A 13,486-nucleotide genomic window follows, 5' to 3' on the forward strand; every position below is an offset into this window, starting at 1 on the left:
ATTTGTAAGTCACCCCTAAGGTAAGACCAAGGCAGCCCAAAGGTAGGGCGTGCACTAGTGTGTTTTACATGCCCTGATAGTAAAATACTGCTAAATTTGTTTTTCACTATTTCAAGGCCTATCTCTCCCATAGGATAACATGGGGATTGCCTTGAAATATGTTTTAATTGTAGTTTCCTATTGGGAGAAGTTAGAGATAAAGGGTTTGGGGTCTCTGAACTCACAATTAAAAAATACATCCTTTGGTGAAGATGTTTTTTTTAATTGTGAGTTTTAAAATGCCACTTTTAGAAAGTGGGAATTTCCTTGTCTAACCATTTTGTGCCTTTTCCTGTCGGCGGAATACACTTCTAGGTCAAGATAACAGTTGGGCTGTTTATGTATTCACTCTGGATAGCTAAGATGTGCCCTGCGTATCCTGATGGCCCATCAACAGGCTGATCTTGAGCTAGAGTAGTGGGAGGAGCTGACACTTGCTTCTGAATAGGGCTGTATCTGTCCTCACACAAAGTAGTCTCCAACCACCAGAGTGTGTCTATGGCCAGGGCAGGGAAAGGCAGGATCATGTGCACTACAGAAATGTCTCTTTGAAGTTTGCCTACTTCAAAGACAGAAATGGGTAGAAGTACTGAGCCTCCGACACCACATAGTTAGAATCCATCTGGACTGAGGACATTCTACCAGAAAGAAGAGCTAGATGCTGTAGGAAAAACTGCCAACCTGTCTGTTGCTTTGCTGTTCTGGACTGCTGCTTGCTGCTTCTGTCCTGGGAGTGAAAGGAGTGGACTTTGCTTTCTACATCCTTCTTCCAAAGGTTCTCCAAGGGCTTTGACTGAGCTTGGCTCCTATTAAGAAGTCTCAGTGACAACAAAGACTTCATCTGCCAGCACCTGGGCTCTCTTGCTGAGAGTCCTGACTTGCCAAGTGATGCCAAATCCCGTCCCTGGGCCCATGGGAGTGAGTTCTTGTGCAACCCAGAAGAAACCAAGCACATCGCCTCCAGAGCGACTTTGGAACCGCTGCTCAGCTGCCTGTACAAGATTGGTGGTCCCCGCTGAGTGCAATGACTGTGATGCCACCACAGTGCCTCCAAAGTCTCGCCGCAGAGTGAGTCCAGAGAGCTGTGTCATCGACATCCCTTACCCCAGTTCTGCCTCCGCCGCAGCACCTTTGGCCCCGTGGTGTGATCACGACACCGCGAAGTTGATGCCTCGTGTCTTGACCTGCTGGATTCATGGCCCCCTGCCGTGTCGTAAGGAAACAACGCCTCACTGAAAATGGCACATCACCTCCCCTGCAACCGTAAGGACCCAACGCCTCACCTGCCAACAAGAAACCCCATTTCTGACAAATAACAACAGATAAAGAACCTAGGGTCACATGTACGAACGATTTTGCACGTCGCAAACAGCGAATTTGGCTGTTTGCAACGTGCAAAATGAAGTTCCCGATGTACAAACCCAGTTTTGAGATTCCATAAACTTTTTTTGAATCGGAAAAAGGTATTGCGACTTGCAATTAGGAAGGGGTGTTCTCTTCCTAATTGCGACTCGCAGTCCCAAGTATGATTGTTTTGTGACCGCGAATGCGTTCGAAAAACAATCGCAGTTAGCACCAGTGTCACACTGGTGCTAACACATTTGCAAATGGGAAGGGGTCCCTATGGGACCCTGTAGGAAGTTGGCTCTGTATGCACTATTTCAAAGTAAGGAATAGTATGCACAGAGTCCAAGGGTTCCCCTTAGAGGTAAGATAGTGGCAAAAAGAGATAATACTAATGCTCTATTTTGTGGTAGTGTGGTCGAGCAGTAGACATATCAAAGGAGTAGTGTTAAGCATTTGTTGTACATACACACAGGCAATAAATGAGGAACACACACTCAGAGACAATTCCAGGCCAATAGGTTTTTGTATAGAAAAATATATTTTCTTAGTTTATTTTAAGAACCACAGGTTCAAATTCTACATGTAATACTTTGCATGAAAGGTATTGCAGGTAAGTACTTTAGGAACTTTGAATAATCACAATAGCATATATCCTTTTCAAATAAAACACATATAGCTATTTTAAAACTAGACAGTGCAATTTTCACAGTTCCTAGGGGAGGTAAGTAATTGTTAGTTCTTGCAGGTAAGTAAACCACCTACGGGGTTCAGATTTGGGTCCAAGGTAGCCCACCGTTGGAGGTTCAGAGCAACCCCAAAGTTACCACACCAGCAGCTCAGGGCCGGTCAGGTGCAGAGTTCAAAGTGGTGCCCAAAACGCATAGGCTTCAATGGAGAAGGGGGTGCCCCGGTTCCAGTCTGCCAGCAGGTAAGTACCCGTGTCTTCGGAGGGCAGACCAGGGGGGTTTTGTAGGGCACCGGGGGGGACACAAGTCCACACAGAAAGTACACCCTCAGCAGCGCGGGGGCGGCCGGGTACAGTGTACGAACAAGCGTTGGGTTTGTAATAGGAATCAATGGGAGACCAAGGGGTCTCTTCAGCGGTGCAGGCAGGCAAGGGGGGGGCTCCTCGGGGTAGCCACCTCCTGGGCAAGGGAGAGGGCCTCCTGGGGGTCACTCCTGCACTGGAGTTCCGATCCTTCAGGTCCTGGGGGCTGCGGGTGCAGGGTCTTTTCCAGGTGTCGGGATCTGAGAATCAGGCAGGCGCGGTCAGGGGGAGCCTCTGGATTCCCTCTGCAGGCGTCGCTGTGGGGGCTCAGGGGGGACAACTTTGGTTACTCACAGTCTTGGAGTCGCCAGGGAGTCCTCCCTGTAGCGTTGTTTCTCCACCAGTCGAGTCGGGGTCGCCGGGTGCAGGGTTGCAAGTCTCACGCTTCTGACGGGAAACGCTGTTGCCTTTAAGTTGCTCCTTTGGAAACAAAGTTGCAGTCTTGGGTGAACAGGGCCGCTGTTCTCAGGAGTTTCTTGGTCCTTTTAGAGCAGGGCAGTCCTCTGAGGATTCAGAGGTCGCTGGTCCTGGGGAAAGCGTCGCTGGAGCAGTTTTCTTCCGAAGGGGGGGAGACAGGCCGGTAGAGCTGGGGCCAAGGCAGTTGGTGTCTCCGTCTTCTCTGCAGGGTTTTTCAGCTCAGCAGTCCTCTTCTTCTTAGGTTGCAGGAATCTGAGTTCCTAGGTTCTGGGGAGCCCCTAAATACTGAATTTAGGGGTGTGTTTAGGTCTGGGAGGGCAGTAGCCAATGGCTACTGTCCTTGAGGGTGGGTACACCCTCTTTGTGCCTCCTCCCTGAGGGGAGGGGGGCACATCCCTATTGGGGGAATCCTCCTTCTACAAGATGGAGGATTTCTAAAAGTCAGAGTCACCTCAGCTCAGGACACCTTAGGGGCTGTCCTGACTGGCCAGTGACTCCTCCTTGTTTTTCTCATTATCTCTCCTGGACTTTCCGCCAAAAGTGGGGGCTGGGTCCAGGGGGCGGGCATCTCCACTAGCTGGAGTGCCCTGGGGCATTGTAACACGAAGCTTGAGCCTTTGAAGCTCACTGCTAGGTGTTACAGTTCCTGCAGGGGGGAGGTGTTAAGCACCTCCACCCAGAGCAGGCTTTGTTTCTGTCCTCAGAGAGCACAAAGGCTCTCACCGCATGGGGTCAGAAACTCATCTCTCAGCAGCAGGCTGGCAGAGACCAGTCAGTCCTGCACTGAACAATTGGGTAAAATGCAGGGGGCATCTCTAAGATGCCCTTTGTGTGCATTTTTTATTAAATCCAACACTGGCATCAGTGTGGGTTTATTATTCTGAGAAGTTTGATACTAAACTTCCCAGTATTCAGTGTGGCCATTATGGAGCTGTGGAGTTCGTTTTTGACAGACTCCCAGACCATATACTCTTATGGCTACCCTGCACTTACAATGTCTAAGGTTTTGCTTAGACACTGTAGGGGAATAGGGCTCATGCACATATGCCCTCACCTGTGGTATAGTGCACCCTGCCTTAGGGCTGCAAGGCCTGCTAGATGGGTGACTTACCTATGCCACAGGCAGTGTGAGGTTGGCATGGCACCCTGAGGGGAGTGCCATGTCGACTTAGTCATTTTCTCCCCACCAGCACACACAAGCTGGCAAGCAGTGTGTCTGTGCTGAGTGAGGGGTCCCTAGGGTGGCATAAGTCATGCTGCAGCCCTTAGAGACCTTCCCTGGCATCAGGGCCCTTGGTACTAGGGGTACAAGTTACAAGGGACTTACCTGGGTGCCAGGGTTGTGCCAATTGTGGAGACAATGGTACATTTTAGGTGAAAGAACACTGGTTCTGGGGCCTGGTTAGCAGGGTCCCAGCACACTTCTCAGTCAAGTCAGCATCAGTATCAGGCAAAAAGTGGGGGGTAACTGTAACAGGGAGCCATTTCTTTACAGACCCCTTCCCCTTTGTGACTGTCACTGAAAACATTTTTTCAGAGCAGGCAGTGGTCCTATGGACCACTGCCTGCTCTTAAAAAATGAAACAAAAACGTTTCTTGTTTTGTTTTTGTAATGCATCTCGTTTTCCTTTGAGGAAAACGGGCTGCATTACAAAAAAAAACCTTCTTTATTTGAAAGCAGTCACAGACATGGTGGTCTGCTGTCTCCAGCAGGCCACCATCCCTGTGAGGGCCGTCATTCCCAAGGGGGTTGCAAATTGCGACCTACCTCATGAATAATCAAGGACACTATCCTACAACGGTTTTGAGACTCGCAAATTGCGACTTGCAAAATAAAACATTGATACATGTAGCCCTTAAAGTCATAAAGTTGAGATGGTGTTAATTGTTCCATAGTTGATTTCATCTTTTGTCAGTAATGAAGATCTAATTCATAAGGTATGGGAGATCAAGAAATCATCGGGCCCCAGATGCTTTACATTACCTTATTATTATAACTGCTGTACCTTAGTTTCAATTATGTGTTCTATGGCATCGTCACCCTTTATGCACCTGATAATAAATGAAAACATCCAATAGATCTTTATCTTTCAGCATCATTAACGTCACACTATGGACCTTCATCTTTCCTTAGATGTGCATCACTGATGTTACCCTAAGGATCTTCACCATTCCATAACTGTACTTCACACATTCCTTCCGATCTACCTCACCCCATATATACTGCAGCATAATTTATACCACACAAGAAACCCCCTTCTGTAACAGAACAGTGCTTATGGCACTCCCACTAGCCTTCATAAATTCTGCACTAGTTTATTCAGAGCACTACCAAATCCTTTCCAAACCATTGCAATGCTAATGTCTTTATTATGGGTCCTTACTCGCTCTGTAAGTTTGCCTTACTCCTCTGGGCTTTGAGTCATAGCTTGTAAATTTTCTGTGTTCAGTCAACACACGCCTCTGTGGTTATTGTGTTGTAAGTTTCTGTGAATGCACCCAATGTTCAAACACACTGACTTAGATACATGGCTCTTATCTCAAAGGGTTTGTTACCTAAATCCCTCTGCATACATTACCGGAGCGTGTGTATAGATTCAGGTCACAGTCACAGGTGGATGTGTCAGTATTGCAGATCTCATCCGATGCACAGCCTGTGCATTGACAGTAGCCTGTGAGGACACATGAGCAAGATCATTTCTTATTACAGATATGTGTTTTCCAGTTAATGTAACACAAGATATCCTAATATGCTTCAGTGGAAATAATGCTTCTAAAACATTTTCTGTTCTTTTCCAGACACATACGTGTTGTGGTGATCGGTTAGGAGCTATAAAGTTGAAGTCCCATTAACAACATTATAATATTTAATGTCAGCAATAATACGGAACTGCAATTCATCACCTTAAATTGTAGCTACCAAGGATGTATATTTAGGTTATGCAACCATATACCAAACATTAAAGAAAGCAATGTGAATTACAGAAATAGTGAATTATGACGAACAAAGTAAACAATTGAAATTACATATAGAATAAAGCACAAAATACTGCATCATCGTCAAGCAATGGAGAATGACTGAAAAAACAAGTAAGCCACAAAACAAACACATAAAGATACAACATATCATATCATAGTATGCATTTGAGGAAGAATACATGGCGCAATGCCCTTTTCTGAGCATTGCAGAGAAAAAAATACATGTTGAAGGGGAAACTGGTATACAATGTAAATCAAGTCATTAATACAATCACAACAGATAATAATATGGTGCAAGCCAGTAGCACAGTAGAATATTCTGAAGTCTATCTCAGTCAATCTTATTTTAATCAATCCCTAATACAAATCGTCATGTCCCATCAGAAAGCATGTATGAAAGTTCCATTTGTTTTGAAAAAATTATTTGGTGTGGATCAGAATATTCTGAAATCGATATATTATTCTAAGTTAAAGAGGAATATTAATATATTTGGGTACTGCTGATAAAAAAAACTAAATATTGATAACATACATTACCCTGGAGACCTGCCCTTTCATATCATTATCACATGCAGTCTCGAGGTATCTAACAGATTACTTGAATTTGAGATACGTATCCCAAATATGGAATCTGATTTGGACAACTCACGATAAGGGGGTGTGTTGTAATTTAAGTACCTAATATCATTGCTGTAATTCAGCTATTTTCTAATCGAATAATTCTTCAAATTCAATTAAGATACTCAACGTGATATTAAGAGCCGAAGGGTCTGATAAAAAATTAACAGGTCAGCTGCATAAACATAGGGCTCTTTCTTATGTTCTGTGCTGCAGACCCTTCAGCAAGCTTTTCAGGTGTCTTTGTGTATAACCAGAGGACCACAGAACTGAATCCTGGCTGGTGAAGTGGACAAGAGTGATCTGCAGTTTCAGTTCTTTAAGGTCCCAGTCTGTGACAGAAAGCACCATGACTATGAGACGTGAGTAGACGGCAGCAGACGGCAGACGCGAGTAACCGGCTCAAACCGGATTCACGTGTCTCGCGTTCAGAGTTGGGAGCTCGGGCGGCTGGCAGTTGGTGGCAGAAGCAGCCTCAAAGATCCCTGGTAAGTGCTGGGCTGGGCTGGAGTCGAGGGGCACATGGGTGATGCGGGATCGGCACCAAGGAGAAATTGCGGGCTTCGGCTGTAAGGCCACTGGGCGCGGTCAGGTGAAGCTTGGTTGGATTTTGGGCTTGGGTTTGGGCTTGGATTGGGCTGAGGGTCGAAGACAGGGAGGCCAGGACAGAGGAGTTGTGGAGGAGCTACGGCATAGTGAGTGTGAGTGTGAGCGCGGGCCCTTGTGCTGCTTTCCTTCCCTGCCTCCTTGCCCTATCTCTGCACCAACTCCACTCTTCTCGGTCTTGGTCTTGGGTCTTGGTTCTTCGCCCTCCCCACTCCCACTCATTCCCCGCCCTCTCCCATCTGGTTGTCCTCTCGCTGTTGCTGCCACCGCTCCTTGGTTGTCACCTGTTGGCTTCGGCTGCCCCCCGGTCCACCCTATCCCTCCCCTCTCACTCCTCCCGCTTCTTCGGATCTTCGCAGGCTTCACCTAACCCCCCTTAACACCTGCAGGTCCTAGCCCCTCGCTCTATCACGCTTCCCCCTGCTTGCCTGGCTCTCTCCCCGGAAAATCCCTAGGACAGCTACTGCATCGCAAGGAGGTCTACGAGCGCGGTGGCTGTAGCTAGCCACCACTGAGTGCGCACCACGGGGTTTCTCGCAGAAATAGCCCAGCTAAGCTGGGTGGCTTGCAAAACCCTGGTGAGACCCGCTCCCAGCCTTTCCTCTTTAATCACCCTCTCCCCGCTGACGGCCTGCTGATAGTATCCTGCTTCATCATCCTGAGCCCCTCTATAGGGCACATACTTAGAGAGAAGAGGCTGCCGGGAAACAAGCTGGGGACCAAGCTGCCACTGTCATCACCCTGTGTTAGTGCACTGAAAGTGCAGCAAGAGTGCAGTGTAGAAGGCGAACAAGAGAGCGAGTGAGAGAGCTGCATCCACCAGTGAACACACTGCCACAGGCTCCGGTCACTCAACGATAGGAATAAGTTCTTCCTTGGCACTACTAGCCAATTTCACGCCCCCAGTGCCAAACGCGCACACCATACAGAGGACATAATGCAAAAGGCCAATTTGCCGAATAGAAAGCGCCAAATAGTGCGAAATAACTGCAAGCAAGGTAACCCCGGGACAGCCAAAATGGCCGGCAGAGCCAAGTCAGCCAAGAACCTGGACCGTAGCACTTATGGATCAACACCCATTGACCAGCAATCCAACCCGTCCCTACAGTCACTGGAAAACACTCTCACGTCGCACTCTGCTCAGTTCGAGAAAGTATTAAAGGCGATTTTGGACACTAAATTATCTCTAGAAAACAGAATCGCCGCAGTTGCACAAGACTTGAATCTCCTGCGCGCGGATCACCGAAACCTAGCCGAAAGAGTGAAAACGGCTGAGGATGAAATATCCGACTTAACCCCAATGGCTCAAGGTAACCAAAAACAGATCCAGCGCATGGACGGGGAGCTGAAGATGCTCTGGAGGAGATCGGAAGAAATGGAGAGCAGGGCGCGCCGCAATAACGTACGATTCCTGGGTTTTCCAGAAAGTATGCAGCAAACAGAATCGGAAATCCCTCTGGAGCAATGGCTAATCAAGGAGGTGTTAAATGGGGCTCCATCCACGTTTTTCTCTGTGGAAAGGGCATATAGAATACCGGGCAGACCCCCGGCCCCTGGCCAGCCACCTAGACCATTGATCGCCAGATTCCTGAACCATAGAGACCGGGATGCAATATTACAACAATTTCGCAACAAAGGCCCATTTAAGTATGAGGACTAGACTATTAATGCATACCCAGACTTTACACAGGAGGTGCAGAATCAACGCAACTCGTACATTAAAATTAAACAGCGCCTGCGAGAGCATAACATAAAATATGCCCTGCTCTTCCCCGCGAAACTAAGGGTAGTAGCGGAGGACCGTACCCGCATATTCACTAATCCTGAGGATGCTTGGACATGGCTACATGCCAAGGGCCTAGCTCGCCCACGGGAAGCTACGGAGGGAGATGAGGAATGGCAAACTTCTGCTTCAAGGAAGCGATCCAAGAGACGCACTAGGGGCCAGCCCAATGACTGGCAGGCAGCGGAAGACAGAGTACGAGTGCTCAAAGAGACGCCCTTACACATGCAAAGCAACTTTGCAACTGCTAGGAAACCCCCAGAGCTGGGCTCGGACTCCAACACGGCCAGTTCCACATCTACAATAACTGGAGCGCTAGGTGGGCCAAAGGTCACCCCCAGGTCCGCAGACAAACTTTAAGTCGCATATATCTACTTCATCCGCCCGCTGGCTTCAATGATGCTCGAAATCCGAAAGCCTCCGGAGACTCTGTAGCGCCATCAAGGACCGGGGCGAATGCGCCTCCAGCAATGTGTATCTTTGATATAAATGAAAAGCTAATTCATAGGGGGTGTACGGCGCGGATTGCAGGTGGCGGGGCGGTGCGGGAAGGAGTCTAATGTCCGAGGGGCGCCCAACGGTATTAGCAGACTATGTCTGCGGAAAGATGTGAGCCCCTTATAAGAGCCACATCTGGAAGAAATGAAAACCCCAATATGCAAATCCAACCGGATACGGGTTAGTTCACGTGTTTTCGAGTTCAGTAGTTTTACACCAGTTGTAAGTAGTAATGGGGATATATTAAAGGGGGTTGGGGTTAGTAGTTTAGCAGAAATGCATGTATCGGAATCACTCAAAACACAAAATAAGCAGCTGCACTCGATATATTCAACAAATGGCAGCTACAGAAGGGTTGTGACCAGGTGGGCCAATACCAAAGCTCAGTACCTAATCACAGAGATTTACCCCCAAAACTCCATATGACGCCTTCTGGTAAAAATAACAAAAACCAGTATATTATAGTGACATGGAATGTTAGGGGCCTGGGGGCGCTGAGCAAGTGGACCAGAGTACACGCACGGCTCAAACGACTAGGAGTGCACATTGCCATCCTACAAGAGACACACATGCTAGAAGGGGACTTACGCGACCTGCGCACAAAATGGGGAGGCCTGCTGATAGGCACAACGTACTCGGCCTTTGCGAGGGGGGTGCTGGTCTGGATAGTGGCGGAAGTCCCATTCCACTTATTGACACATAAAATAGACCAAGGATGAAGATACGTGGTAGTGGAGGGCAGACTAGACGGTAGACAAATAGCAATGGTTGGTATATATGCTCCAAACAGCGGGACTACGGGATTCCTCACCACCCTCACTCCAACATTACTGTCCCACCCCATGACCTTGGCCCTCTGGGGTGGTGACTTCAACAGCACACCATCTGCAACATTGGATAGATCTAGTGCCCAAGCGAGCTCGCTAGCAAACAGGAAACCCACAGGTCCCCTGCAGGAATGGGCAAGCGTCCTGAGACTACATGACATATGGCGACTAGGTCACCCAAAACAAAGAGAATACTCATTCTACTCAGCACCACACAACACACATACCAGAATAGATATAATATGGGGCACCCGAGATATAGTGGCACTGGTCAGCGAGTCGGAATATTTAGTGAAGACACTGTCGGAGCACGCACCACTGAGAGTAACACTGAATTGGGGTAGGTCACGCCAGGCGGTCCCCACCTGGCGGTTCCAGGCGGAAGCACTACAGGACCAGGCATTCGCTGAAACACTGAAACATTCTATAAGCCAGTACTGGGATATAAATGCCATGTCCGCAACAACACGAGCGATAGAGTGGGACGCCCACAAAGTGGTAGCACGCGGAGTATGCATATCCTCTACGTGGGGAGTGAGACGCTCCTTTCAGGCGGAGATTAGCAAACTGGAGAAGGAGCTCAGAGCAGCAGAAATAGCGGTAGCACTAGGGGAAATCCCTCACACTGTCCTAAAAGATAAGCGCTTAAAATATAATGATGATGACAGCAAACTCCGTTGCCACGATTACAACTATCACCTGACAAGGTTGCTAACAGAAGTGGATAGATCAAGCAGAATGTTAGCTTGGCTGCTCCGTGAGGATAGACAGCAATCTCCAATAGGGGCCATACGTGTGGGCGCACATGCCATGGCTACCACACAAGCAGAGATAAACGAGATGTTTAGAAAATACTACTCAAACTTATACACCAAACGCACCTCAATCAATCAATCAATCAATCAGATACATTTATAAAGCGCGCTACTCACCCGTAAGGGTCTCAAGGTGCTGGGGGGGAGGGGGGGGGGTCAGTGCTCGTAGAGCCAGGTCTTGAGCTGCCTTCTGAAGGGGAGGTAGTCCTGTATGGTGCGAAGGTGGCTGGGAAGGGAGTTCCAGGTCTTCGCTGCCAGAAAAGAGAAGGATCTTCCTCCGGCGGTGGCTTTGCGGATGCGGGGTACGGCTGCCAGGGCTTGTCCGGTCGAGCGTAGGGTGCGCGGAGGAGTGTAGAATGAGACGCGGTGGTTGATGAGTTTTGGTCCGAGGTTGTGCAGGGCTTTGTGTGCGTGGGTGAGGAGTCTGAAGGTGATCCTCTTGTTGACTGGGAGCCAGTGAAGTTTCCTCAGGTGTCCGGAGATGTGGTGGTGGCGGGGTATGTTCAGGATGAGTCGTGCGGCAGCGTTCTGGATTCGATGCAGTTTCCTCTGCAGCTTGATGGTGATGCCGGCGTACAGAGTGTTCCCATAGTCCACTCATAGTGCACTGCACCACAGCTTGAGGCTTTTCTCGCTGACTCCCTCCTGCCGAAATTGTCACAAACTGATAGAGAAAAAATCGAAGCTCCCATGACAATGGATGAAATAGAATTAGCCCTTGCACAATTGCCTAGAAATAAAGCGCCTGGTGCAGATGGCCTCCCGGCGGAATACTATAAAGCCCACTTACCTTGCCTGAAACCTCACCTTCTAAGAGTGTTCGTAGAAGCGTGGACTAACGAATGCCTGCCCACATCCCAAAGAGAATCCATGATAGTGGTACTCCCCAAACAGGGCAGCGATTCCACAGATGTCAAATCCTATAGACCACTATCACTTCTAAACTTAGACTGTAAAATACTAGGCAAAATTCTAGCTAACAGATTAGCCCCCCTCATGCACTCATTGGTACACGCAGACCAAAATGGCTTTATTCCTAGGCGCAATACCTTCCTAAATATTCGCAGACTACTGAGCATAATGGGGGATACTCCCCGAGACACACGAGAGGAAATGGTGCTCTCACTGGATATTGAAAAGGCCTTTGATACGCTCGAGTAGGACTTCCTTTTGGCCACAATGGCCCACATGGGAATAGGCCCCAACTATATTCGCTGGATCCGGACTCTGTATTCTAACCCAAGTGCAAGGGTGAAGACGGGTGGGGTAATCTCCAATAGCTTTTCGATCTCCAGGGGCACAAGGCAGGGCTGCCCTCTGTCCCCGCTACTGTTTGCCATAGCAATGGAACCATTAGCGGCAAGAGTACGCCTCATGGAACGCGAATGGGGAATAATCAGGAATGGGCTCCATCACACGATCTCATTATACGCAGACGATGCCTTAATATACATCCGGAACGGCCGCGTAGTTGTTCCCTTAGTAATATCCTTATTGGCTGAGTTTGGAGACCTGTCAGGTCTAGTGGTAAACTGGGAAAAGTCTTGTGTGTTTCCTCTGGCAAAGCGGTCAACCAATAGTCAGGGTGCCCCTCAGATAGGGCGCCTTAAGTGGTGCCCGGAAACGTTAAAATACCTTGGGATAAATATATACCACGACACAGAAGACCCAAGAGATGGGAACCTGGGGAGGGCGCTGACCTCCATAAAAGGCTCATTGCAATTCTGGAACAAGCTCCCGCTTTCGCCGCCTGGCAAGGTGGCGTTCGCAAACATGTTGATCCTACCCAGGCTGCTATACTACTTCGCAGCCTTACCGATATCTATTCCCAAAAGCTTCTTTAGCAACTTAAACACAGCCCTGCTGCAGCTCATCTGGGGCGGTGGCAGAGCACGTGTGGCTCTAGCCACACTACAATGGCCGGTGGATGTGGGCGGTCTGGGAGCCCCCAACTTCGAACGCTACTATGCAGCCGCACAGCTACAGTGGGTTCTGAATTGGATCCACAGACCAGCGCAGGCAGAAGCCTCGTGCCTGGAGTCCTGGTTGAAGGGGACCCCCCTGATAAAGTGGTTGACATCTAAATACCCTAAGGCGGAACATGTCAACCCATTGCTTGCGGTGGCGCACGCGTGCTGGGCTAAATTCGTGCAAAACGGAGCGAGCAAGCTCCCCTACTCCCCATTTTTACCATTGGACTACATACTGGGGGGGATCGCAGCTGGAGCGCGGGCGACGCGGACATGGATGGAGGCAGGAGTACAGACAGTGGGCGACTGCTTCGAAGATGGCAAGCTAATGTAATTTGAGGCCCTACAGGCCCTCACTGAGATAAGCCCCGGCCAGTTCCTGACATACCACGCTATATGCCACGCAAAAGGAAAACATGGGGGGCAGGCATCTCGGAACCGGCGGTCTCACCAGTGATTCATCATCTCCTACAATACAATGACCAAATAAAAATAATATCTAGCCTGTACAAAATCCTAAACAAATCTCCCGAACCACA

The 13,486-nt window shown here is 48.8% G+C and overlaps 1 protein-coding gene across 3 annotated transcripts in view; it reads right to left on the bottom strand.

Annotated features, from left to right (window-relative positions):
• LOC138284836 (pancreatic secretory granule membrane major glycoprotein GP2-like) overlaps positions 1–13,486 on the bottom strand; it is a 76,687-nt gene that overhangs the window by 25,647 nt on the left and 37,554 nt on the right. For 2 of the 3 annotated variants that reach the window (XM_069224026.1, XM_069224025.1), the window contains exon 3: positions 5,431–5,523. In XM_069224026.1, coding sequence (XP_069080127.1) covers positions 5,431–5,523 — 93 coding nt within the window. Of the gene's footprint in view, positions 1–5,407; positions 5,524–13,486 lie in introns of all 3 variants that reach the window. The other variant, XM_069224027.1, reaches the window with a different exon arrangement.

The sequence above is a fragment of the Pleurodeles waltl genome, chromosome 3_1 (assembly GCF_031143425.1).
Source record: "Pleurodeles waltl isolate 20211129_DDA chromosome 3_1, aPleWal1.hap1.20221129, whole genome shotgun sequence".
NCBI classification, from domain to species: Eukaryota; Metazoa; Chordata; class Amphibia; order Caudata; family Salamandridae; genus Pleurodeles; species Pleurodeles waltl.